Source organism: Cherax quadricarinatus, chromosome 18, assembly GCF_038502225.1.
Source record: "Cherax quadricarinatus isolate ZL_2023a chromosome 18, ASM3850222v1, whole genome shotgun sequence".
Classification (NCBI taxonomy): domain Eukaryota; kingdom Metazoa; phylum Arthropoda; class Malacostraca; order Decapoda; family Parastacidae; genus Cherax; species Cherax quadricarinatus.
In genome coordinates this window covers 3,207,361-3,233,662 of record NC_091309.1, presented here as the reverse complement: position 1 = coordinate 3,233,662, position 26,302 = coordinate 3,207,361, and the positions used below count along the sequence as shown (strand labels likewise).

At 36.9% G+C, this 26,302-nt stretch overlaps 1 protein-coding gene across 5 annotated transcripts in view; it reads right to left on the bottom strand.

The window, feature by feature from the left end:
* Positions 1-26,302, bottom strand: part of LOC128689315 (uncharacterized) — a 76,508-nt gene that overhangs the window by 9,080 nt on the left and 41,126 nt on the right. For all 5 annotated transcript variants that reach the window (XM_070086076.1, XM_070086079.1, XM_070086078.1 and 2 more), the window contains 6 exons: positions 21,925-22,093; positions 21,641-21,784; positions 18,092-18,220; positions 9,683-9,863; positions 5,309-5,424; positions 1-3,174 (listed from right to left, as the gene is read on the bottom strand). The exon at positions 1-3,174 is cut by the window's left edge and continues 9,080 nt beyond it. In XM_070086076.1, coding sequence (XP_069942177.1) covers positions 3,044-3,174; positions 5,309-5,424; positions 9,683-9,863; positions 18,092-18,220; positions 21,641-21,784; positions 21,925-22,093 — 870 coding nt within the window. In that variant the 3' untranslated portion in view covers positions 1-3,043. The remainder of the gene's footprint in view (positions 3,175-5,308; positions 5,425-9,682; positions 9,864-18,091; positions 18,221-21,640; positions 21,785-21,924; positions 22,094-26,302) is intronic.

The window sequence follows — 26,302 nt, the reverse complement described above, 5'->3', positions numbered from 1 at the left end:
ATCTGAAACAAAGATTTTAAATTTTGTCTACTAATAACCTTTGTTTTGGACCTGAAACATTTTGTGTAGCACTTTCAACAAGATGCATTTCACAATAAAATTATATTTCTTTGCTGAACCTCTTAAGTTAAAATTGCCTTGTATCAATAAGGAAATAGTTCCCTTCCTCATGGGCAATAGACTTTAGTTAACATAAAAAATAACACACACAACTCCAAAGTTTCTCTCAAATTATACATTTTTAGGCAATATAAAAAAAAAAAAACTACAAAATTTTATCCTTCATGATCAAAATTAAAATAAAAATTTATTCAAAATGGCAATTTAAATTACAAGAGTACCACTGATTGGGTTCCTGTTGTAATCAAAATTACCATAATGAATGAATGAGAAGTCATTTCCATTTATAAGAGGAAATTAAACTATATATAACATTTAGTGTAAATACTTCAAATCATTGGCTGCTGGTTATTTGAAATGCTGCAATGTATAATAGATCAAATACAACAATAAAAATATACACAACTGAAGTACAAAGACACTGGTTTTGTCCACTTCCTTGAGTGAAGTAAGGTATCTCCAAATCATTGTATCATTTATCCATTCACACAAACATTCTAGCATATAAGAGGTAGAAATTCAACAGCAGTACTGGCCTTATGTATCCTATACATGTGTAAACCCTTATTCCACATTATAAGAAAGCTATTATATAACTTTTATTATAAGCTCTGCAATGAAAAAAAAAAAAACACGCTGCAGTTATTTTCCCATAAAAAAACTGGAAAAGTTTACTCTTAAACAAAAGGGACAATAAAGTTTGTTTAAAGTAAACATTATCACAACTATTAGGCAATGCCTAAAATACTTCATCATGGCCAACCTGTGTACTTTCCATGCCAAAACCATCAAAACTTCAAATTGAAGAGCTTATAATTCTTTTAAAGAAAACTCCTATTCTAAACATTACTTTAAAAACATATCATTTAGTGTTAATGTTTAACACCACTTTTACAGGCACATCTGGTAATTGTTACCTAATATATTCAGGAAAATAAAAAGTACTATAGATCAGTTTCCTAGCATGTTCTTCACTTTCACTCCAATTTTAATTATTTGATGTAATGAAAGTTCCAAAATTTCATGAGCTCAATACATACATGATTCATGAATCAAAAAATAAATGAAATAAGTCATGCACTTCAAAAGGGCTACAAAGATACTGCATTTAAATTTGATAACTGAACAGTTCAGCTAAGAAATTATTGTGGAAACAAATTTAACCATGAATGTGTTTTACTTCTTGAGGTTGCCCTACCCAGTGGGAAACTGTTAATGTATTAAACTGTCATAATGATGTAACTTTCTCCATAGGGAAGTGGAGAAGAATCCTTCCTCCATAATCCATGTAAAATAAGAGGTGACTCAAATGCCAGGAGTAAGAGACTAATAACCCCTTCTCTTGTATAAGTTACTAAATGTAAAAAGAAGAAACTTATGAAAGCATTTTTTTTTTTTTTTGGTTCACCCAGCCTCAGTGGGAGACAGCCAGTGGTAAAAAAAAAAAAATGATGTAATTTAAGTTTAATGCCTTTTGAACCTCACTAATAAGGTGGGATTATCAGAAAAAATACATAAAATATAACTACTTGATTTCTATGACTTTTGTACAATTTGTGCTCATACTGTAACAAGTTTTGCACCTCTTAGACACTTATTCAGGATGGAGTCCTTCATATTTAAAAAAAAATGACTAAGTAGAGTATATAATGAAATTAAATACTATTTACAGTACTAACGTGTAAAATTTTGTGACCTATTAACTTCAAATGTTTTAAAAATAAAAATCTTTAAAAATTAAATTTATAGGCAAATTACTTGTTAATATAAATGCAAGTGCATCAAATAGCTTTATAGCATTTAGCTATTAATTTGTAGAAGTGTCATGCAACTTCGAAGAAACTCCCTCCACCCCACCCAAAAAAAAGAAAAAAGAAATAAATAAAAATTGAGCCTTTCTAGTTGTCAAATATGTAGGAAGAAATATTAAGGTACTTATCAGAAAACTATATCTAGGATCATTCATTCTGAAGAGCCATGTCCCAAGAAACTGACTACAACTCAAATATGTGAATTCCAGCATTTTTCATCTATAAGAATGGTCAACTTACATGTGGGAAAATGCATTATGTATTTAATACAAGATGTGCACTTTTCAAGATGCAATTAATTTGGCATGGAAGCTCATGCAACAATGTGTATACTGTTTACCCATAAAATTTATGGAAACTGTTCACTGCCAAAAACTGTGCTAGAGTAGAAACAATACTAGTTCGTTCAAGTTGGCCAGTTACATATATTACATATCATATACTCTATAAAAAAGAAATAGACTTACACCCTAGTCTATTTGTTTAGTTTTCTTCATTTTATTATTACACTATCCATAACTACTAATTCAATTAAGTTCATGGAAGTAAATGCATTTGCTCGCTTAACTTTCATCCAATATGCTGTTATTTATCTTTGTATAATTTTACTTCAGATTCTGATCATCGTGGTTGCTGGGGTAAACTTCATCTTACTGCTAACATCATAGTAAACAATTACTGTATTATGGTTTACAAGTACATAATGCAACCCAATTAACTGAATCAATAGTTATTACACCCACCCTGGTAGGATCAATAAAAATCTTTGATGATTCAAACTATGCAATTCACAATCACTTACAGCCTGACTTGTCCCAGGGACACAAGGCTGAGCTCCATGGAATAACAAGACGGACTTTTCAAGCATGGTCCCATATTTGGAAATGTGGTCTACTGCAGCCAAAAAAAAAAAAAAAAATTACAGTAAATGAGATGAAACTATCTAATGTTTCAACCACATTCCAATGAATACATATCAATCAGTGGGCTAAAATGAGGCTCTGACAGGTTCACACAGTGGTCACTCAGGTCCTCACCATCAACTACAAACATATAACAATGATCTTATTTACACTGCTTCCAGTTACCTTCCCTAAACCCACCACTATGCCTCATGTGAGAATACAAGCAAGGTCGCTTTTCTCATTCAAGAGTTTGTACGAATCCACAAATACCTTCTTCACTCGTTCAAACACAGTTTCATCATATACAGACCTTGCAGTGTTCGTCAGATCAAATGGCTCTGTAAAAAAGAAAAATTAAGCATATTGAATAATTTTACACATATACAACATTCAACAGCATGTAATCAACTTTTCCATGGATTTTTCTCAATAAATCTTTACACATCTGCAAGGCTAAGTAGTCGAACAGAATCTTAATTATTTTCATTGTCAAGTATCTCTACATTTTTAAGTATTATCATTATTATCACACTGGCCGATTCCCACCAAGGCAGGGTGGCCCGAAAAGAAAAACTTTCACCATCATTCACTCCATCACTGTCTTGCCAGAAGGGTGCTTTACACTACAGTTTTTAAACTGCAACATTAACACCCCTCCTTAAGTTTTAAGTTCCATACAAAAATTCATGCTTTAATATTAAAAGATTTCAAAATATTGTAGTTATTCACCAAAAATCCTCACTTAGTAGAGGAACCTAATGATGATCTGGTCAGTCCTAGACCATCTTCAAGTGACAACGGTCCAGGACAGACCCAAACATCATCAGGTTTTTGGTAAATTTTTCTAGCTATGATGTTATAACTGTTCTTTTTTGGGATTATGAATTAGGTATCTTAAATTGTTGAGAGATTTTAAAATATTGGATTGTAAATTAAGTATGTGAAGCAGTTACTATCGATTAGTAAAAGATTTAAATTTTAATAAAAAGAGTTCATCCAAATACATACTTAAGGTAAGGAAAGCATAATTAGGAGATGGAAGAACAACTGATGGTAGTAGTAATATTAGTAAGGTAAGGATTTGTTGCAGAGATATTTTTGATGCACAATTAAAAATTTGCATACCACAATGATTTAACCCTTTCAAGGTCAGTACCATAGTACTACAGGTTTGAGCTCAGGGTCTGTGCCATAGTCCTACATGAGCTCAGCTCACTCTGATAAGCAGCGAGCATTAAATTTGGGCCTAGAAATGAGAGAATGAGTCTATGCAGTGAGTGTGCACCATATAAAAAAAATCCTGCCCCATGCAGTGCATGATGGGAAAAAGAAAGCTGAGACTATGTTTTTGGTTGAAAATATCAACTTTGTGGTGTATTTTCAGATGGTTTTTATTGTTGTATTCTCAGTTTCTTGGTATCATTTGACAGAATGGACAATATATTATGGAAATAGAGATTATTCTGATTGGTTTCAGAACTGAAAATCACTTGAAATTGAGCTCAAAGCAGAATGTTTGAATTTTGCCAATACTCCAGAGGACACAGGTTACATCACTCATCCAATACCCATCCAACTGGTCGATCTAATGGGCATTCGCAAATGCACTGACATTATTTAAATAATTATTACAATACTGCAGCAGTCTGCATAACAGTAAATAAAAATTCAAAATGGAAAGCAAGTGTAATATAGTAGGGACATGGGGATGTAACTTATGAACAGAAGAACTGTTGCTTTAGTGCCAAGAATGTCTTCATTGTTTATTCTGGACCCTATTTTTAAATTGGCAATTTTTTAATTTTGTGTGAAATTGGCTAAATTACTGATTTCTGATCACTTTACTGAGTAGTTTAAATAGTTAAATGAGTGGTTTCTTCTACTCAATCAATAGAATGGAAGGCACACTAGCAAAATAGCTATGAGTTTGGTCAACTGGCACAATGGAATTGGACTAAAATAGGGCTTGAAGTGGGCAAAATCACCAATAAGTAAATACTGCCAAGACCGTTTAATTTGCAAAAGCGTAATTCTGTAAGTTTCCCATCAAATTTCGTACTTTTAGTGTCATTACTTTCGGATAAAGATTCTCTATCATTTCATATTTTTTGTTTTTTAAATTCTTGGACCCTGAGGTCAATTTTCAGATCAGGGATCTAGACCCTGAATGGGTTAAAAAATCTCATGCAAAGGGGAAAAAAATCAAAGGTCAATTTTTAAGGCAGTTGATCTTCTTGACCAAATCTCCCTAAAACATTAATTTTTTTACAAAAATATCTCATAATTTTGATACATTAACTCTATTCTTTATTAAATACTGTAATGTATTTGCATTCCAGATTATTCACAGAAGAAAATATAATGTATCAATTTTTTTTTATTATATGATTTGTAAAATTAATTTAGGTAATAATAAGCCACAACAATATCAATTACAGATGCATTTACTACAGCTTTTCAAATATTACAAACCTTCAATGCAAAGGTATTTCCACATTCTTGTATCATTCTTTCGAGACTTGACATTGCGACAATGAGCTGTGGGTACCGTCCCTCCAGTCCGCACTGAGATTGTCTCTTCAATAAACCTGTCAAATAAACTTGGATCATTGTAGCATATCAAAACAAAAACAAAAAAATCCAACAACAAAAAGAGACCTACTTTCTGGAAATACAGCACTTCTTCAATGAAAGAAAAGCCATCATCTGTAGAACAGGAAGTGTGCCAAAGTGTAGAGCAGTGTTAGTGAAGTGATCTTGAACAAGTTTATAGAAGAGAAACAAAGTGGTTAGGGATGAAACAAAGCAGCTGCAAAGGAGCTGCAGAGCATTTGAAAGAATAGGTAAGATATGCAGTTTTTAAAGTGAAAAAAAAAATAATAAAAAGACACAATACCATGATTAGTTAACCCTTTGGCTGTTGAGACCCCAAATCTTGAAGTCTCTCTCCATGTTGTAAGATATTTGGAAAAAAAAAATTCTTATGAAATGACATAGAATCTTTCCCCGATGGTAATGACACCAAAAGTACGAAACTTGATGGAAAACTTACGGAATTACACTCTCGCGAAGTAAGCAATCTCGGCAATATATACGCATTGGCGATTTCACCCACTTTGAGCACTATTTTTGGCCAATTCCATTGTTCCAATCAATCAAACTCATAGTTATTTCTTTAGAACTCCATATGTTCCATCAATTGAGTACAAGAAACCGTCCATTTACTGATTTCAACTACCCAATAAAGTGGTCAGAAATTGGCAATTTGGCCAATATCATGTAAATTAAAAAAGATCCCAATTTCAAAATAGGATCCAGAATAAACAATGAAAACATTCCTGGCACTAAAATAACATTTTCTCTGTTCATTAGTCACATCTCCAGGCCCCTCTTATATTACTCTTACTTTCTGTTTTGAATTTTTATTCACACAAAAAAATAGTTTACTGTAATAACTATATAAATAATGTCAACCCATTTGTAACTGCGTATTAGACAGGCCAGTTGGACATGTATTGGACGCTTGAACATCGGCAAAAAACAAACATTTCCACTACTTTGAGCTCAATTTCAAGGTCCTTTTCATCATGAAACCAATCATCTCTATTTCTGTAACATATCTTCCATTCTATCAAAAGAGACCAAGGAAATGAGAATATAACCATAAATACTATTCAAAATTACACCTCAAAGTCGGCATTTTAATCCAAAAACATGGCTGAATTTTTTTTTTTCTCATTATGCCCTGCATGCTGCAGGATTTTTTTATATTGTGCACAACCACCACACAGATCCATTCTCTCATATGTGGGCCTACCAGCTTTCTCCTGCTTGATTTGAAGCAGCTAGAATTTTGTCACATTAATATGTCAAAAACACTGGCTCGTAAGACATATACAGTGGAACCTCCAACGAGTTTAATCCATCCTGTGACCTTGCTCTCATCTGGATTTGCTCATTTGCAGAATTAATTTTCCTCATTTAAATTAATTGAAATGGAGTTAATTCATTCCGATGGAATTCCAGGCACCATAAAATACTTCAATAATTTCTTTAATATCATCTCTGTGGTTTATTTATCTATCACAATTCATCTAATATGACATAATAAACAATATAAATAACATAGAAACCTGATATATGCTCTAGAATGAATAAAATATGTCATTATGTGACAAGTGGAGGCAGCCATAACTGCTCCAGCATTGTTGTGGTAAACACTGCCATCTAGTGACAGCCTTTTGAAGCCATCTATTATAATAATTATATAGTACGTTATGATTGTATTATTATTATACGTATATTATTATTATTATTATTATTAGTATTATACTATTTATTATACGTATTATTTTTTTTTTCAACAATATAAATAATTTGGAATTTTTATTCACACAAAAAATAGAAGATTTACTGTTATGCAGAATACTGCATTATTGTAATAATTGTATAAATAATATCAAGCCATTCATGACTGCATATTGGAATGGAGGTAACGTCATTTGTTTACTCTTGAACATAGCCAAAGAATTGAACATTTCTCCCACTTTGAGCTCAATTTCAAGGTACTTTTCGTTGTGAAAGCAATGAAAATCATATCTATTTCTGTATTGTATCTTCCATTCTCCTAGGTAGTAGGCTAGTAGACAGCAACCACCCAGGGAGGTACTACCGTCCTGCCAAGTGAGTGTAAAACGAAAGCCTGTAATTGTTTTACATGATGGTAGGATTGCTGGTGTCCATTTTTCTGTCTCATGAACATGCAAAGTTTCAGGTACATCTTGCTACTTCTACTTACACTTAGCTCACACTACACATATATGTACAAGCATATATATACATGCATACCCCTCTGGGTTTTCTTCTATTTTCTTTCTAGTTCTTGTTCTTGTTTATTTCCTCTTATCTCCATGGGGAAGTGGAACAGAATTCTTCCTCCGTAAACCATGCGTGTCGTAAGAGGCGACTAAAATGCTACAAGCAAGTGGCTAGTAACCCCTTCTCCTGTATATTTTACTAAATGTAAAAGGAGAAACTTTCGTTTTTCCTTTTGGGCCACCCCGCCTCGGTGGGATACGGCCAGTGTGTTGAAAGAAAGATCTTCCATTCTATCAAATGAGACCAAAAAAAAGAGAATACAACCATACAAACCAAACGAAAATACCGCTAAGGGGTGGCTAATTGCTGAGAAGTGAACTCCAATGGTCCAATTTCTTTCATTTTTGGTGTACGTTAAGAAGCATCTTTCCATCATACATTGCCCAAGTTTCATTAAGATAGCCCAACAAACAAATGAGATCCAATTCTCTAGAGCAAGATCAAGAACCCCTCACCAGCATCAAGGAACCTCCTTTGAGGCCCGCTTACTTATAGAAATTTCACTCATATATGGAAGCAAAAAAATTGACCGATCAACTGCTCGTATTTGGAAAAACTCGCACGTGGATGCACTCGCAAGTGGAAGTTCCCAACACAGACAGTCAAAGGGTTAAAGGTCCAAGTCAGACAAACATTCATGAGTTTCACACACGTGCAAGTTATTTGTCTTTTTTAAAGTGAAACATAGCAAAAGATCAATGTAGCCATCATGCCTCATTTGAGATAGCAACTTACATTTACTAGGAGTTTCTGATCATACAGTGAGTTAGAATACTTATTAAAATGAACAAACAGCAGAAAGTAAATAAATTACAGCTGGCAACTAACACTGTTACTTGATGGCTTCCAACTTTAAGACTACCAATTGAGATAAAGAAGGATAAGCTTACAGGGCCATACTCTTGGTACCAGTTAATGATCAATACCAGCTGACATAACAAGTAACATAAAAAGTAATTTTTTTTTAACACACTGGTTGTCTCCCACCATAGAAGGGTGACCCGAAAAAGAAACACTTTCACCATTATTCACACTATCATTGTGTTGTCCAAGGCATGTAGATATGACAGTTTAGATCTCTCTCTAAAGACCAAATATATCCCAAAACCTCTCCTTTAGAGGGGTTTTGGGATTTCCCCAAATCCCTTCACAAAATATTACCATGCTCATCACTCAAGTATTAAAAACAACAGCTCATCAAGTCCCTCCACTGCCTCCAGCCTTCTCCTCGCTGCAAAAACCATTCATCTCCATAGACCCATCACCCCTATAATCTATAACCTTACTCTTTCCTGTATATCCTCACTCATGCTTTTCACACAAAACCTCCTTTACCCCTCCCTTCATTCTTTCCTAGGACAACCCCTACCCTGCCTTCCCTCTACTACAGATTTATACACCCTCCAAGTCATCTTATTTTGCTCCATCCTCTCAATGTCCAAACCACCTCAATAACCTATCCTCAGTCCACTGAATAATAATTTTAGTAACTCCGCACCTATCTCCAAACTATGAATTCTCTGCATAACATTTACACCAAACATAAGAAATTGCTAAATCCTTATGGATCATAAAGCAGGAAGGCAGGTAAGAATTATGTGCAATATTACTAAAGCTAATAGTCCCTAACTAGAAAAACACATACCTTATACATGAGAAAAATAAGACAATAATGTAATGGGTTTTGGAAAAAAAAATAAAAAATGGATAGAAACAGAAAAGTTAATAGTAGGCCTGACAAGAAGTCATATGTCCCCAACAAAGTGAACTCCCATTATGCAACCAACTACTTATACCCCTGACAGAATAAAACACTTACCACCACCCCACAAATATAAAATACCTTTCACTAACCTCTCCTGCCTTTTCCTGCATTTCCTCAACCCATTAACTATGCCAATCCATTGTACATGCTCCCATCCCAGATAAAAGTCTACAAAGTTTTAAACAAAAACATGCATAACTTACGTAAATTTATTGGCAAAGTAGTCAAGGAACCCATGTAACAACTTGCCAAGACTATCATGATTGTTGGAGGTGAAAGTTGGCATCTTTTCCGTAACTGGGATGGATGTAATTTGTGCATAGGCACGAAACTTTTCTGGAAAGGTCTTCTGTAAGCATGGCAAAACCGGTGGCTCTACACCATCTGCAAAGGAAGTACCTTCATTATGGCATGATCATCAAGACTAGGTTGTACATAATTTTAATAAAATTATTTTTTTTTTTTTTCAACAAGTCGGCCGTCTCCCACCGAGGCAGGGTGACCCAAAAAAGAAAGAAAATCCCCAAAAAGAAAATACTTTCATCATCATTCAACACTTTCATCACACTCACACATTATCACTGTTTTTGCAGAGGTGCTCAGAATACAACAGTTTAGAAGCATATACGTATAAAGATACACAACATATCCCTCCAAACTGCCAATATCCCAAAACCCCTCCTTTAAAGTGCAGGCATTGTACTTCCCATTTCCAGGACTCAAGTCCGACTATATGAAAATAACCGGTTTCCCTAAATCCCTTCACTAAATATTACCCTGCTCACACTCCAACAGATCATCAGGTCCCAAGTATCATTCATCTCCATTCACTCCTATCTAACACGCTCATGCACGCTTGCTGGAAGTCCAAGCCCCTCGCCCACAAAACCTCCTTTACCCCCTCTTTCCAACCCTTTCGAGGACGACCCCTACCCCTCCTTCCTTTCCCTATAGATTTATATGCTTTCCATGTCATTCTACTTTGATCCATTCTCTCTAAATGACCAAACCACCTCAACAACCCATCTTCTGCCCTCTGACTAATGCTTTTATTAACTCCACACCTTCTCCTAATTTCCACACTCCGAATTTTCTGCATAATATTTACACCACACATTGCCCTTAGACAGGACATCTCCACTGCCTCCAACCGTCTCCTCGCTGCTGCATTTACCACCCAAGCTTCACATCCATATAAGAGTGTTGGTACTACTATACTTTCATACATTCCCTTCTTTGCCTCCATAGATAACGTTTTTTGACTCCACATATACATCAACGCACCACTCCCCTTTTTTCCCTCATCAATTCTATGATTAACCTCATCCTTCATAAATCCATCCGCCGACACGTCAACTCCCAAGTATCTGAAAACATTTACTTCTTCTATACTCCTCCTCCCCAATTTGATATCCAATTTTTCTTTATCTAAATCATTTGATACCCTCATCACCTTACTCTTTTTTATGTTCACTTTCAACTTTCTACCTTTACACACATTCTCAAACTCATCCACGAAAATTTGCAATTTTTCTTTAGAATCTCCCATAAGCACAGTATCATCAGCAAAAAGTAACTGTGTCAATTCCCATTTTGAATTTGATTCCCCATAATTTAACCCCACCCCTCTCCCGAACACCCTAGCATTTACTTCTTTTACAACCCCATCTATAAATATATTAAACAACCATGGTGACATTACACATCCCTGTCTAAGACCTACTTTTACCGGGAAGTATTTTCCCTCTCTTCTGCACACCCTAACTTGAGCCTCACTATCCTCATAAAAACTCTTAACAGCATTTAGTAACTTACCACCTATTCCATATACTTGCAACATCTGCCACATTGCTCCTCTATCCACTCTATCATATGCCTTTTCTAAATCCATAAATGCAATAAAAACTTCCCTACCTTTATCTAAATACTGTTCACATATTTATGTTTGAATACAATACCTAAGATATTGTTGGAACCACTATACTTTCGTACATTCCCTTCTTTGCCTCCACTGATAACATTTTTTGTCTTCACATATACCTCAGCGCACCACTCACCTTTTTAACCTCATCCTTCATAAACCAATCTACTGACACATCAACTCCCAAATATCTGAAAACATTCACTTCTTCCATACTACTACTCTCTAATGTGATACCCAATTTTTCTTTATCTAAATCATTTGATACCCTCATCACCTTACTCTTATCTATGTTCACTTTCAACTTTCTACCTTTACACACCCTCCCCAACTCGTCCATTAACCTTTGCAACTTTTTTTTTTTTGAATCTCCCATAAGCACAGTATCATCAGCAAAAAGTAACTGTGTCAATTCCCATTTTGTATTTGATTCCCCATAATTTAATCCCTACCCTTCCCCCAACACCCTAGCATTTACTACTTTTACAACCCCATCTATAAATATGTTAAACAACCATAGTGACATTACAAATCCCTGTCTAAGATCAACTCTTACTGGGAAGTAATCTCTCTCTCTCCTACATACCCTAACCTGAGCTTCACTATCCTCATAAAAACTCTCTACAGCATTTAGTAACTTACTATCTATTCCATATACTTGCAACATCTGCCACACTGCTTCCCTATCCACTATCATATGCTTTTTGTGTGTTAATGTTGCAGTTTAAAAACTGTAGTGTAAAGCACCCTTCTGGCAAGACAGTGATGGAGTGAATGATGGTGAAAGTTTTTCTTTTTCGGGCCACCCTGCCTTGGTGGGAATCGGCCATTGTGTTAATAAAAAATAATATATACTTCAATGTAAACACTTGATCTACACATCCCCTACCCACTCCAAAGCTGCCTTGCTCATCCACAATCCTACTCTCTGTCTTGCCTCTAATTCTTTCAATAATAACCCTACCATACGCTTTTCCTGGTATACTCAGTAAACTTATTCCATTATAATTTTTACAATCCCTTTTGTCTCCATTCCCTTTATATAAAGGAACTATACATGCTCTCTGCCAATCCCTAGGTACCTTCCCCTTTTCCACACATTTATTAAACAAAAATACCAACCACTCCAACACTATATCCCCCCTACTTTTAACATTTCTGTCATGATCCCGTCAGTTCCAGCTGCTTTACCCCCTTTCATTCTACGTAATGCCTCATGCACCTTCCCCACACTCACATCCTGCTCTTCTTCACTCCTAAAAGATGTTATACCTCCCGGATCAGTGCATGAAATGACCGCCTCCCTTTCTTCATCGACATTTAAAAGTTCCTCAAGATATTCCTGCCATCTACCCAATACCTCCAGCTCCCCATCTACTAATTCCCCTACTCTGTTTTTAACTGACAAATCCATTTATTCCCTAGGCTTTCTTAAGATGTTCATCTCATTCCAAAAATTTTTTCTTATTTTCATTAAAATTTCTTGACAGTGCCCTCCCACTCTATCATTTGCTCTCCTTTTGCACTCTCTCAACCTCTCTTTTACTCTCCAAATACTCTGCTCTTCTTATAACACTTCTGCTTTGTAAAAAAACTCATAAGCTAGCTTTTTCTCTTTTATCACACCCTTTACTTCATCATTAAACTAATCACTCCTCCTTCCTCCTGCACCAACTCTCCTCTAGCCACAAACTTCTGCCCCACTTTCTAATACTGCATTTTTAAAACTATTCGAACCCTCTTCAACCCCCCACTACTCATACTTGCACTAGCCCACCTTTCTGCCAATAGTTGCTTATATCTCACCCTAACTTCCTCCTCCATTAGTTTATACACTTTCACCTCTCTCTTGTTTTTTTTTTTTTCATTTTCCTTTCATCCCATCTACCTCTTACTCTAACTGTAGCTACAACTAAATAATGATCCGATATATCAGTTGCCCCTCTATAAACACATGTACATCCTGGAGCCTACCCATCAACCTTTCATCCACCAATACATAATCTAATAAACTTTCATTATGTGCTATATCATATCTTGTATACTTATTTATGCTCTTTTTCATAAAATATGTATTACTTATTACCTAACCTCTTTCTACACATAGCTCAATTAAAGGCTCCCCATTTTCATTTACCCCTGGCACCCCAAATTTACATACTACTCCCTCCACATCATTTTTACCCATTTAAGCATTGAAATCCCCAACCACCATTACTCTCACACTTGGTTCAAAACTCCCCACGCACTCACTCAACATTTCCCAAAATCTCTCTCTCCTCTACACGTCTCCCTTCTCCAGGTGCATAAATGCTTACTATAACCCACTTTTCACATCCAACCCTTATTTTACTCCACATAATCCTTGAAGTTATACATTTATATTACCTCTTTTCCTGCCATAACTTATCCTTCAATATTATTGCTACTCCTCCTTTAGCTCTATTTGAAACTCCTGACCTAATCCCATTTCTCTCTCCCAGCTGAAACTCTCAAACCTCCCTTCAGCTTTGTTTCACTTAAAGCCAAGACATCCAACTTGTTCTCATTCATAACATCCACAATCATCTCTTTCTTATCATTCACACAGCATCCATGCACATTCAAACATCCCACTTTGATGGTTTTCTTCTTTTTCTCTTTAATAGACTATACAGGAAAAGGGGTTACTAGCCTATTGTTCCCGGCATTTTAGTCGACTTTTACAACATTCATGGCTTATGGAGGAAAGATTCTTATTCCACTTCCCCAAGTATATAAAAGGAAAAGCAATAAGAACAAGAACTATTAAGATAAAATCAAAGAAAACTCAAATGAGTGTGTATATATAATGTGTAAATGTATGTGCAGTGTGACTTAAGTGTAAGTAGAAGTAACAAGATGTACCTGAAATCTTGCATGTTTATGAGACAGAAAAAAGACATCAGCAATCTTACCATCATGTAAAATAATTACAGGCTTTCATTTTACACTCACTGGGTGGGTGCTGTCTACCAACCTACTACTGTATAAATACAGTGGGACCCAGAGTTTTGGCTGTAATCTGTACCAGGAGCTAGGCCTAAAGTCAAAACGGCCTAAAGTCGAAGCAATATTTCCCATAAGAAATACATGTATAGTGGTCCCTCAATTATCGTCCTTAATCCGTTCCTGGAAGTGGGACTATTATCGAAATAGACTATTTCCGAATCAATTTTCCCCATAAGAAACAATGTAAATATAATTAATCCGTTCCTGACACCTAAAAGTATTAAAACAAAAAATTTTTTACATGAAATATAGATGTAGTACATAAACAATACAATGGGACATGATAAATGAAACATTAACAGCATAACACTTACCTTTATTGGCAATTCTTCTTAGTGTATGGAAGACTGGAGGAGGAAATCCCCACTAGCATTAGCACAGAACATAAGCATCAGCCTGTCTTTCATAGGCTTGTGTCCCAGCAATGCCTTTTCTTCCTGAGTAATGTAGGTCCTCTTTGGCATTTTCTTCCAAAAGAGGCCTGTTTCGTCACAATTGAACACTTGTTCAGATTTCAGTCCTTCAGCCTCTATGTACTCCTTGAATTCCTGCACATATTTTTCAGCCGCTTTTTGGTCCGAACTGGCATTTCACCATGCCTTATCACACTGTGTATGCCAGTACGCTTCATAAATTTCTCAAACCAGCCTTTGCTGGCCTTAAATTCACTCACATCACCACTAGTTGCAGGCAATTTCTTTACCAAATCGTCATGCAACTGCCTAGCCTTTTCACAAATAATCGACGTCATAAGACTATCTCCTGCTAATTGTTTCTCGTTTATCCATACCAATAATAACTTCTCATCATCTTCGAGTACTGGTGATCTCTTTTTTGTCAGCATATTTACCCCCTTTGCAACAACAGCTTCCTTGATTTCCTTTTTCTTGGCTATGATGGAAGATATGGTTGTACGGGATTTGTTATACATCCTGCCCAGTTTGCCCACATGTATGCCACTTTCATATTGTTCAATGATGTTTTTCTTAAATCCAATCGTATTTCTCACCTTCTTTACCAAAGGCTTGGCACTAGGAACTTTCTTTGGAGCCATGGTAGCTTATTTAGCACTTGCAAGCACTAAAATGAATGGAATATTATGAAATATTTCATATGAACACGTGAGGGGACCGTCGCTCACTGGTAAACAATGGCACACTGGCTGGGAAGGGAGGACGACGCGGCTCAGAGCCGTGAGTACGCGTCCAGGATGAAAGACGATTAGAGTGTTAATGGACCATTTGCGAGCCAATGTTTAGACGAAATAATGCGACTATTTCCGAAATGGACGACTTTCAGGCCGGACGATTATTGAGGGACCACTGTACTGTAAATCCAATTAATCCGTTCCACCCAAAAAAATTCACAAAAAAAAAAAAAAAATTTAAAGAATAAATACTGTAGTTTTACACACAGAAAACAATGAGAAATAAATATAAAGCACTAATTTTAATGGATAAATGAACATTTAACTCTTAAACTGTCCAAACATAGATCTACATTCATACATGTAGTGCTCCGAACGTAGATCTACATTCAATTTTACATTCTTTATGCAAAAAAAAAAAAACGTAGATCTATGTTCGGAGCGCTACACGTATGAATGTAGGTCTACGTTTGGACAGTTTAAGGGCTAAATCAGTTTTACCTTTATTGAAGACTCTTGTTGGCATATGAGAGAGGCAGGAGAGTTTGTTTGGAGGCAAGACAAGATAGTCCTTCAATATGACACTAATATCAACTCTACAGCTTATTTATCTAGCACAATTCATCTAATATGACATAATAAACAATATTAATAACATAGAAACATGATATAATACTCTAGAATGAATAAAATACGTCATATGTCTCTCTCCCTAATCAAACGAGTGTTGCTGTGTTCTTTGTTTGGTTGTATAAGGGCCAATCAAAGATAAGCCTTAAATGTGGTGGTGATGGTGGCAGCAGAGACGCCGGTGTTGTCAGTCGTCCTATATAACTCCAACATTAGAGGAGTCAGTTTTGCGCTGTCCTTTTTCTATCGATTAATCGCTTAACTTACTTGCTATACTGTTAATGCTACACTTTATTGCTGGCTGGCACTATAGCCTTTATCGACTCGTGCTGCTTTAGTATCGTACATATCGTAGAATCACTGAATCACTGAAGGAGGCACGATCTCCCCTCTCTCTCCCTCCTCAACTTCTGTACTTTGCTAAATTTTTCTTCAATTTTATCGTGTTTCTCGCTTTCTTTACCAAAGGGCTGCCACTATGAAGTTTCTTTGGGCCCATGGTGGCTTATTTCAGTCACAATCAATAAGCAAGCACTAAACACAATGAATTTATTGTGAAATGTTTGGATGAGTGTGCAAGGTAATGTTCACTCAAGGCTAAACAAAGCCAGACTGGGTCAAGACACCTGCAGGCAGGTGCACAGGCACAAGCAGGTCTGGTACGCCAGCCAAAACACAGGGCACAGGCTGAAACTCGGGACAAATTTTAGCCGAAAAAAGCGGTCGAAACTCGAAGCGGCCAATATTCAGAGCAGCGGAAACTCAGGGTTCCACTGTAATCTCAACCCATTCATGACTGCGTATTAGACTGGCCAGTTGGACACACATTGGACAGTGACGTCATTTGTTTACTCTTGAACATGGGCAAAAATCGAACATTTCCACTTCTTTGAGCTCAATTTCAAGGTACTTTTCCTCATGAAACCAATCAAAATCATCTCTTTTTCTGTAATATATCTTTCATTCTCTCAAGCGAGACCAAGAAAACGAGAATACAACCATAAATACCATACGAAAATACACCTCAAAATCGGAGTTTTAATCCAAGAACAGTTTTTTTTTCTCATTATGCACTGCGTGCTGCAGGATTTTTTTTACACTGTGCACACTGACCATGCAGACCCATTCTCACACATGTAGGCCTACCAGCTTTCTCCTGCTAGATTTCAAGCCGGTAGAAATTTGGGGCATTAATACGTCACCAACACTGGCGTGTAAGCAGTACCTATATGCCACCATCAGTGAAAGGGTTAATTTATAATGAATTTAGACTGATTAGATTTATGTCTAGAATGCCAGGAGTGTCACTATTGTGGTTGTCATAACTTTTTTCATTTCAATTTGCTTCACAGACCACCACATGTGAAACAGTAAACACTATGTGCATTTTTTTTTTTTTTTTCAACAAGTCGGCCGTCTCCCACCGAGGCAGGGTGACCCAAAAAAGAAAGAAAATCCCCAAAAAGAAAATACTTTCATCATCATTCAACACTTTCACTATGTGCATATCATAAATATTTAAATATCTGTGAAAAAAAAAAATCTGTGAAAAACTTATTTTGTGTATCAGAATTGTTTAGTTTTGCATGTTCCATTACACTATAATTACAAAACAAATGAAAAAGATATCTACAATAGGGTTGCCAAAGCAACTTCCAGTATAGAGTTTATGATGTTACCTACTGGACTAATTTGATTTAATAGCAAGTAAAAAAGTAGTTAAAATTATACTTACTACCTCTTGTGCTGTTGACCAATGAGTGAGCAGTTTTACTCTTAGCTACATCTTAGAATAAACTTCAGCCAATACCCAATATTAGAAGCAACCCCCATAGAGCCTTAAATGCAAGAGTTAGACAATACTGCATTCAGGAAACAACTTACGCTGCAGGTAATGTATGACCATGAGTACCAAGGAATACGAGGAGATGGTCATGTCCTTGGCATTGTTGATATTGTGATACTGAGCCCAAAGTTTCACCACCAGGACCAGAGGACGAACACGCCAATCCACTAAAAAACAAGACGGGGAGAGAAACTTAGGTCTTACAAATAATCAATGCAACACTGACACATGCTTTAACCTTTATATTTGATTAAACAAGATAACAATACTGTAATATCCAACATTAACAATTAAAACAATAACAAATCAGCATACTATAACAGAGTTGAACCCTACTTTTCACTTGAGACTACAGAAAGAATCATCTAAGATCAGAGAATAGATGTTTATGAAGAAAAAATTTCTACTTTTCCTCAATATACAAGTGAGACTTCCTGTTATCCCTGCTGCAGGTACAGTGCTAAGAAATCTCCATCTATTCTCAATCATGTACTTTTATGACCTTATGTGTGGTTATCACATCTTTCTGTTTCCAATCATCCAACATGGGCATTTCTAGTGTTGAAGTGCTTTAGTGTTTTCCATAATGTTTAGTGTAATTTATGATGTTTATTATAAATTATGTATAGAAGTACATCACTGCCATTAACCACTTGGAAATACTACAAAGTCACTGCCAGTTTACAGGTTAAAATATACCATAATCTTTTAAATTAATACTCAATATTTAACTTTCTTTTCTTATGCACAAATAATCACAGTAGCCAAATAAAAATATTTAATAAACTACCTTTTACTTCTAGCTTTCAGCCTAGACCTTGTTTCTTATATACCCTGCCTGCATACCCATTAAAGCTTACTGTAGAATTATTAGTGAAAGGGTTAGGGGCAAGACAAAGTAGGATTGCAGAGCAGGAAGGATTCAGGAAGGACAGGAGATGTATATAAACCAAGTGTTTACATTGAAGCATAGGGGGGCAGTACTGTACTTAACCCTTTCACTGTCGAGACCCCTGCTCACAAACCTGCTCTCTGTGTCAAAGAAATTAAAAAAAAAAAATTATTTTTCTTATGAAATGATAGAGAATCTTTTCCCGATGGTAATGACACCAAAAGTATGAAATTTGATGGAAAACTTACGGAATTACACTCACAAAGTTAGCACTCTCAGCGATGATTATGCATCGGCAATTTCGCCCACTCTGAGCCCTATTTTCAGTCCACCCACTTTGAGCCCTATTTTCAGTCAATTCCATTGTTCCTTTCGACAAAACTCATAGCTATTTCACTAGAACTCCATTTGTTCTATCAACTGAGTACAAGAAACTGCTCATTTAAAGATTTCAACTACCTAGTATAGTGATCAGAAATTGGTAATTTGGCCAATTTCATACAGAATTCAAGAAAGGCCAGTTTCAAAATAGGGTCCAGAATTAACAATACAAACATTCCAATGACTAAAATAATGTTTTCTCTGTTCATTAGTCACAGCTCCAGGCCCCTCTTACATCATGCTTGCTTTCCATTTTGAATTTTTATTCACACAAAAAATAGAAGATTTATTGTTATGCAAACTACATTATGTAAAAATGGTATAAATAATATCAGCACATTTGTGAAAGCATATTAGACCCACCAGATGACATGTATTGAACACATGACGTGATTTGTTTACTCTTGAACATTGGCAAAAGTCAAACATTTCTGCTACTTTGAGCTCAATTTCAAGGTACTTTTAGTCTGTAAACCATTCGAAATTGTCTCTATTTCTGTAATATAGTATCTTCCATTTTATCAAATGAGACCAAGAAAACGAGAATACAACTATAAATACCATACGAAAATACACCACAGTCATTGTTTTAAATCAAAAACACGGTTGGAGTTTTTTTTACTCCTTATGCACTGTGTGCTGCAGGATTTTTTTTTATACTGCACACAATGACCACTAAGACCCATTCTCTCATATGTAGGCCTACCAGCTTTTTCCCACAAGATTTGAAGCCACTAGAATTTTGACGTAATATTACGGAACTGACACTGGTTTGCAAGCTGTAATATTACGGAACCAACAGTGAAAGGGTTAAAAAGGGTAACTAGCTGTTTACTGCATTTGTGAATTCAGAAAAGGCATATGAAAGGACGAATACTAGAGCTATGTGGCAAATACTTCAGATGAATGGAATAGGAGGTAGGTTACTAAAAATACTAGTTAACACCTGAACTGTGATGTCAGCACACTTCTAGTAAGACAGTGATTGAATGAGCGACTGTTAAAGTGTTTCTTCTATTTTGGGTTACCATACCTCGGTGGAAGATGGCCAATGTTAAAAAATTATGCAGTGTGTGAAACTAAGGTAGGGTATGTAGGAGGGAGATTATTTCCAGCAAAAGCAGAACATTAGACAGGTATGTGATGTCACCATGGTGGTTTAACAAATTTACAAATGGGGTTGTAATAAGAGGCAAATGCTAGGATATTGAGAAGGGTCATGGGATTAGATGTTGGCTCTGATACAAAGTGGGAGTTATCCCAGCTGCTCTTTGCTGATGACAGCTCCTCTGGGATATTCTGAAGACAGGTTGGAAAAGTTGGGGGATGAATTTGGGAGGGCATGTAAAAGAAGGAAATTAAAAGTGAACACAAAAGTGCAAGGTGATGAGGATAACAAAAATTGTAGGCAATGATAGACTGAATAATGAACTGGAGCGAGGGAGGGAGTATGGAAGTGAATGTCTTTTGATATTTTGGAGTGGACATGTCAGCAGATGAGGACAGACAAGGTGAACCATAGAATAGATGAAAAGAAAAAAGGTGGGTGGGTAGAGGCATCTGTGGAAAGAAAAGCTTATCTGTGGATGCAAAAAAAAAGGGAATATACCAGAGTACTGTGGTACCAACACTTTTATATGGGTGTAAGGCATGGGTTTTAAACTCTCTAGTGAGAAAGAGGCTACAAATAGTTAAGATGTTAGAGTAATATGAGGTATGAATATCATAAAGAGTTTGGAGCATGGAAATGAGAAAGTGCTGTGAAATCATCAAGGGTATAAGTCAGAAAGCTAAGGAGGGGTCATTGAGGTGGTTTGGGCATGTAGAGGCCGAGTGATTCAATAACAAAAAGAGTGTATTAAGCAGGAGTGGTATAGGTCATCCCAGGAACAGCTGGAGGGATGGTGGTAAATAGAGGCTTTGAGCTTTAGTGGCTTGATCATCCAGCAGATGTTTGAGTGAGTTAGATAGAGGAGTGAATGGAGAGAAGTATTTTTTAAGGATGCACTGACAGAGTGAGAGCAAGGTAACTTTCATAGACATTCAGGGAAATCGCTTAGATAAACCTAAGTCTTCAAAGTGGGAACGACAATGCCTGCACCCTGAAGGTGGGATGGGGGTGTTACAGACAGAGGGTAATCTGAATTGTGATGTCAGAACACGTTTGTAGAGTGACTGAATGAATGATTGTGAAAGTGTTTTCTTCTCTGAGTCACCCTGCCTTGGTGGGAGACTGTCATAGAAAAAAACTAAACAATAAACAATATTCACACTGCAGTTCTGTTCTAAACTAATGTTTTACTAATATGCTTACACTGTGAGTACGAGTTGAGAAGGTGTGTGTTGCGAATCCCAACAGCATTGTTGCAGTTGAGGTCCACATCCACTTGTGAAGTTGCATCTCGGAACTTCAAAATGGGCACCTTTGCACGTATTAACTCCATTTTTTGAATTGAGCCTGAAAAAACATGTACAGTACTTCACTAAATTAAAAATATTATGGGCTTGAGGGCAGAAAAGCAATACTTTATAATTATGTTACTATCACAAATGAATATAGAAGAAACAAAGTTCTTCTGTTTAAATTAAACTTCTTACCACAATTGTTGAGTTCTCTCTGGAGAAGACGCAGGACGGCAGTTGCTTCAGTACGCTGATCAAGGTCACCAGGGGTAACCATGAGACACATGTCTACATCACTGCAGTCTGCACCAAATCCACTTAGAGATGACCCAACTACATATAACCGACAATTTGGCAACACATTCTGCAAACATTAATTATACTTGTAGGGGTGTCCACTGGATCCTGCTATCAACCTTAAATTGGCTGACAAACCTAAGCTAGTGAAAAAAATGTAGAGAAATTATCAGAGAGATGGAAAGGCTGTTGTTATTGTGGATAAGAGAGAAGCAGATGAAGGGAGATAGTCTCTGCTTGTTGTATCTGTGAGCATGCAAGTCCAAAGCCACAGTATAAGTTGCATTTCTGGGGTCTTGGAACAAATTACCATGAAACAGTATATAGTGGGGTTTAAGTTACAATAGTATAGATGTATAATACATCTGGAATGGATTAATATTATAACTCAAGGGACCACTGTACTCAGTTTTAGGCAGACACTGATACCATCAAAATTAGGCATTACTCACCATTACTGATACTCTGGCACATTCCTACTTGAAAAGCATTTCAGTCTGTACTGAATTGTGCAGCTAGACTTGTATTTTTACTCCTACCTGAAGGTCCAACTAGTCCATACTCATAAGACCTAAATTGGCTCCCTATTAAGGAGCTTCCAGTTTAGCCAAACCTGTAGCCCAATTCATACTGCATAAACAGGTCATCAGGACTGGTAGGCCTCCAGCAATGTCCCTATCTCACAGTTCATCCACACAGTGACCTTTGTCTTGGCCATTCACTTGACTACTTCACTTGAATAAAACTGCTTGTTGTGCATCTATAAGCATTACCTGAAAAAGGCTGTCCCACAGGTGAAACATCTCAGTAAAATTCCTCTCTACAATTGTGTCCTTTCAACAAAATTTGTTGATAACATCTCACCCACTCTCTCATTTGCTCTCTTTTTACATTGCTTCACCACTCTCTTAACCTCTCTCTTTTTCTCCATATACTCTTCCCTCCTTGCATCACTTCTACTTTGTAAAAACTTCTCATATGCTAACTTTTTCTCCCTTACTACTCTCTTTACATCATCATTCCACCAATCGCTCCTCTTCCCTCCTGCACCCACTTTCTTGTAACCACAAACTTCTGCTGAACACTCTAACACTACATTTTTAAACCTACCCCATACCTCTTCGACCCCATTGCCTATGCTCTCATTAGCCCATCTATCCTCCAATAGCTGTTTATATCTTACCCTAACTGCCTCCTCTTTTAGTTTATAAACCTTCACCTCTCTCTTCCCTGATGCTTCTATTCTCCTTGTATCCCATCTACCTTTTACTCTCAGTGTAGCTACAACTAGAAAGTGATCTGATATATCTGTGGCCCCTCTATAAACATGTACATCCTGAAGTCTACTCAACAGTCTTTTATCTACCAATACATAATCCAACAAACTACTGTCATTTCGCCCTACATCATATCTTGTATACTTATTTATCCTCTTTTCCTTAAAATATGTATTACCTATAACTAAACCCCTTTCTATACAAAGTTCAATCAAAGGGCTCCCATTATCATTTACACCTGGCACCCCAAACTTACCTACCACACCCTCTCTAAAAGTTTCTCCTACTTTAGCATTCAGGTCCCCTACCACAATTACTCTCTCACTTGATTCAAAGGCTCCTATACATTCACTTAACATCTCCCAAAATCTCTCTCTCTCCTCTGCATTCCTCTCTTCTCCAGGTGCATACACGCTTATTATGACCCACTTCTCGCATCCAACCTTTACTTTAATCCACATAATTCTTTAATTTACACATTCATATTCTCTTTTCTCCTTCCATAACTGATCATTTAACATTACTGCTACCCCTTCCTTTGCTCTAACTCTCTCAGATACTCCAGATTTAATCCCATTTATTTCCCCCCACTGAAACTCTCCTACCCCCTTCAGTTTTGTTTCGCTTAGGGCCAGGACATCCAACTTCTTTTCATTCATAACATCAGCAATCATCTGCTTCTTGTCACCAGCACTACATCCACGCACATTTAAGCATCCCAATTTTATAAAGTTTTTCTTCTTCTCTGTTTTAGTAAGTGTCTACAGGAGAAGGGGTTACTAGCCCATTGCTCCCGGCATTTTAGTCGCCTCATACAACACACATGGCTTACGGAGGAAAGATTCTTTTCCACTTCCCCATGGACAAAAGAAGAAATAAAGAAGAACAAGAGCTATTTAGAAAAAGGAGAAAAACCTAGATGTATGTATATATATATGCATGTGCGTGTCTGTGAAGTGTGACCAAAGTGTAAGTAGGAGTAGCAAGATATCCCTGTTATCTAGCGTGTTTATGAGACAGAAAAAGAAACCAGCAATCCTACCATCATGCAAAACAGTTACAGGTTTCTGTTTCACAGTCATCTGGCAGGACGGTAGTACTTCCCTGGGTGGTTGCTGTCTACCAACCTACTACCTATTGTTGAAAATAAGAAAAAGTTTTGGAGTGAGATTAACAAGTTAAGAAAGCCTAGAGAACAAATGGATTTGTCAGTTAAAAATAGGAGAGGAGAGTTATTAAATGGAGAGTTAGAGGTATTGGGAAGATGGAGGGAATATTTTGAGGAATTGTTAAATGTTGATGAAGATAGGGAAGCTGTGATTTCGTGTATAGGACAAGGAGGAATAACATCTTGTAGGAGTGAGGAAGAGCCAGTTGTGAGTGTGGGGGAAGTTCGTGAGGCAGTAGGTAAAATGAAAGGGGGTAAGGCAGCCGGGATTGATGGGATAAAGATAGAAATGTTAAAAGCAGGTGGGGATATAGTTTTGGAGTGGTTGGTGCAATTATTTAATAAATGTATGGAAGAGGGTAAGGTACCTAGGGATTGGCAGAGAGCATGCATAGTTCCTTTGTATAAAGGCAAAGGGGATAAAAGAGAGTGCAAAAATTATAGGGGAAGTCTGTTGAGTATACCTGGTAAAGTGTATGGTAGAGTTATTATTGAAAGAATTAAAAGTAAGATGGAGAATAGGACAGCAGATGAACAAGGAGGCTTTAGGAAAGGTAGGGGGTATGTGGACCAGGTGTTTACAGTGAAACATATAAGTGAACAGTATTTAGATAAGGTTAAAGAGGTCTTTGTGGCATTTATGGACTTGGAAAAGGCATATGACAGGGTGGATAGGGAGGCACTGTGGCAGATGTTGCAAGTGTATGGTGTAGGAGGTAGGTTACTGAAAGCAGTGAAGAGTTTTTACGAGGATAGTGAGGCTCAAGTTAGAGTATGTAGGAAAGAGGGAAATTATTTCCCAGTAAAAGTAGGCCTTAGACAAGGATGTGTGATGTCACCGTGGTTGTTTAATATATTTATAGATGGGGTTGTAAGAGAAGTAAATGCGAGGGTCTTGACAAGAGGCGTGGAGTTAAAAGACAAAGAATCACACACAAAGTGGGAGTTGTCACAGCTGCTCTTTGCTGATGACACTGTGCTCTTGGGAGATTCTGAAGAGAAGTTGCAGAGATTGGTGGATGAATTTGGTAGGGTGTGCATAAGAAGAAAATTAAAGGTGAATACAGGAAAGAGTAAGGTTATGAGGATAACAAAAAGATTAGGTGATGAAAGATTGAATATCAGACTGGAGGGAGAGAGTATGGAGGAGGTGAATGTATTCAGATATTTGGGAGTGGACGTGTCAGCGGATGGGTCTATGAAAGATGAGGTGAATCATAGAATTGATGAGGGAAAAAGAGTGAGTGGTGCACTTAGGAGTCTGTGGAGACAAAGAACTTTGTCCTTGGAGGCAAAGAGGGGAATGTATGAGAGTATAGTTTTACCAACGCTCTTATATGGGTGTGAAGCATGGGTGATGAATGTTGCAGCGAGGAGAAGGCTGGAGGCAGTGGAGATGTCATGTCTGAGGGCAATGTGTGGTGTGAATATAATGCAGAGAATTCGTAGTTTGGAAGTTAGGAGGAGGTGCGGGATTACCAAAACTGTTGTCCAGAGGGCTGAGGAAGGGTTGTTGAGGTGGTTCAGACATGTAGAGAGAATGGAGCGAAACAGAATGACTTCAAGAGTGTATCAGTCTGTAGTGGAAGGAAGGCGGGGTAGGGGTCGGCCTAGGAAAGGTTGGAGAGAGGGGGTAAAGGAGGTTTTGTGTGCAAGGGGCTTGGACTTCCATCAGGTATGCGTGAGCATGTTTGATAGGAGTGAATGGAGACAAATGGTTTTTAATACTTGACGTCCTGTTGGAGTGTGAGCAAAGTAACATTTATGAAGGGGTTCAGGGAAACTGGCAGGCCGGACTTGAGTCCTGGAGATGGGAAGTACAGTGCCTGCA